Below are 1,800 nucleotides of genomic sequence, written 5' to 3' on the forward strand. Positions count from 1 at the left end.
AGGAGGAGGAAGAAGAAGAGGAAGAAGAAGACATTTAGAGGAAGGAATTGAAAGCTTCCCAAGTACATCAACAAACCATGGAAAAGAGGAGCTATTAGTGGAGTCCCTAGAGCTCTTTGAGGGTACTAGAGTCCAAAAAACAAAGAAAGTCCCAACATCGCAGAATTTAGAGTGTCAAGGGACAGGGTGAAAGAGAGAAACTGCCTTGCCAGACTGGTTTCTTTTAAAGCATTTATTTAGAAAAATAACCCTTCCCTGCCCGCCTTGCTCTGTGCCATGGGACTTGAGCATCTTGCTTGATAGTCTTCTGCATTGGGCCTGTAACCCACAGTGGTGGGGTCCAGCACACGCCCCCCGAAACGCTGCGGCACTGTTGGGAGGCTTTACGCCCTTCCAGTCGTGACAGTTCCCGTGTTCACTCCTTGTCCAGGCCTCTGTCTCCGGGTCTCCAGGTCGACAGGCTCCTCTGCAGGATGGGCGCAGCGCTGCCACAGTCTGTGTGCCCCTCCCGAGGCTCTGTTTTCCCCGCATCGGAAGCTCAGGGCTGGAAGCGCGGGGAGCTGACATGAGGCTGGTGGAAGGCGTGGGCGCTGTACACCACCTCGGGGGGCGAGGGCGTGCTGGCGGCTAGCACGGAGCACAGGGGCTCGTGGCTGTTCAGCACCGACGTGAAGTACTTCAGTTCCTCCGTGAGCTGCTTGATCTCCTTGCGCAGAGCCGCGTTCTGTTTCTCCAGGTCTTCGCTCTCCTGTAGGGGTGGGGATCAGCACCAGAGGTTAATGTTGGGGAAGGTGGCAAGGCGGGTGGGGTGCGGAGGGACGCAGGAGGGGCCAGATTAGTCGTTCACTAGCACAGCCATGGAGAAGGGCACCAGAGAATTTTCCTGCACACGTGACTGTGTGCACAAGTGTATATATGTTTGTAGGTGAGTATGGGCACATTTACGTAAGCACATGGGTGTGTGTGTGTGTGTACACATAGATATGAGGCTGAACCATGTGAAGCTGCTGATATTTGTCTGTTGTGACCTATAAGAATAGCAATTTCAGGCCGGGGGCGGTGGTTCACGCCTGTAATCCTAGCACTTTGGGAGGCTGAGGAGGGCGGATTGCCTGAGCTCAGGAGTTCGAGACCAGCCTGGGCAACATGGTGAAATCCTGTCTCTACTAAAATACAAAAACAGAAATTAGCTGGGTGTGGCGGTGCGCCTGTAGTCCCAGCTACTTGGGAGGCTGAAACAGGAGAATTGCTTGAACTGGAGAGGCAGAGTTTGCAGTAAGCCAAGATCCAGCCACTTGACTCCAGCTTGGGCAACACAGCGAGACTCCATCTCCCCCCTACCCAAAAAAAGCAATTTCACATGGTTCAACCTGATAGAGGGGTGTGTGTGAGTGTGCTCCTCTGCGTGCATGCATGCAAGGGTCTCTGTGAGGGTGTCTGTGGGTGGGAGGTGGCGGGAATATAGCAAGGGAAAGCAACTGGCAGGCCAGAGCCTAAGGAAATGGAAAGTCGTTCATGAGACCATCTTATACCAGTTTCACTCTTTTCCACTCTGTTATGCCACGTGTTCTCCAAAAGCTCCGAGTGTCTGCATTTCATCTTACAAATAAAGTCACTAGATACTTGTCTACTGTACCCAGATTCTAGAATGCTCAGGGTCTTTATAAATACTAAATGGGGCCAGGTGTGGTGGCTCAAGCCTGTAATCCTAGCATTTTGGGAGGCGGGGGCAGGTGGATCACCTGAAATCAGGACTTTGAGACCAGCCTGGCCAACATGGTGAAACCCTGTCTCTAAAAA

The 1,800-nt window shown here is 52.6% G+C and overlaps 1 protein-coding gene across 2 annotated transcripts in view; it reads right to left on the reverse strand.

Moving 5' to 3' along the window:
* Positions 1-214: 214 nt before the first annotated feature.
* BATF (basic leucine zipper transcription factor, ATF-like) overlaps positions 215-1,800 on the reverse strand; it is a 24,380-nt gene continuing 22,794 nt past the window's right edge. For both annotated transcript variants that reach the window (XM_011949530.1, XM_011949531.1), the window contains exon 3: positions 215-748. In XM_011949530.1, coding sequence (XP_011804920.1) covers positions 539-748 — 210 coding nt within the window. In that variant the 3' untranslated portion in view covers positions 215-538. The remainder of the gene's footprint in view (positions 749-1,800) is intronic.

Source organism: Colobus angolensis, unplaced genomic scaffold, assembly GCF_000951035.1.
Source record: "Colobus angolensis palliatus isolate OR3802 unplaced genomic scaffold, Cang.pa_1.0 Scaffold3, whole genome shotgun sequence".
Lineage (NCBI taxonomy): Eukaryota > Metazoa > Chordata > Mammalia > Primates > Cercopithecidae > Colobus > Colobus angolensis.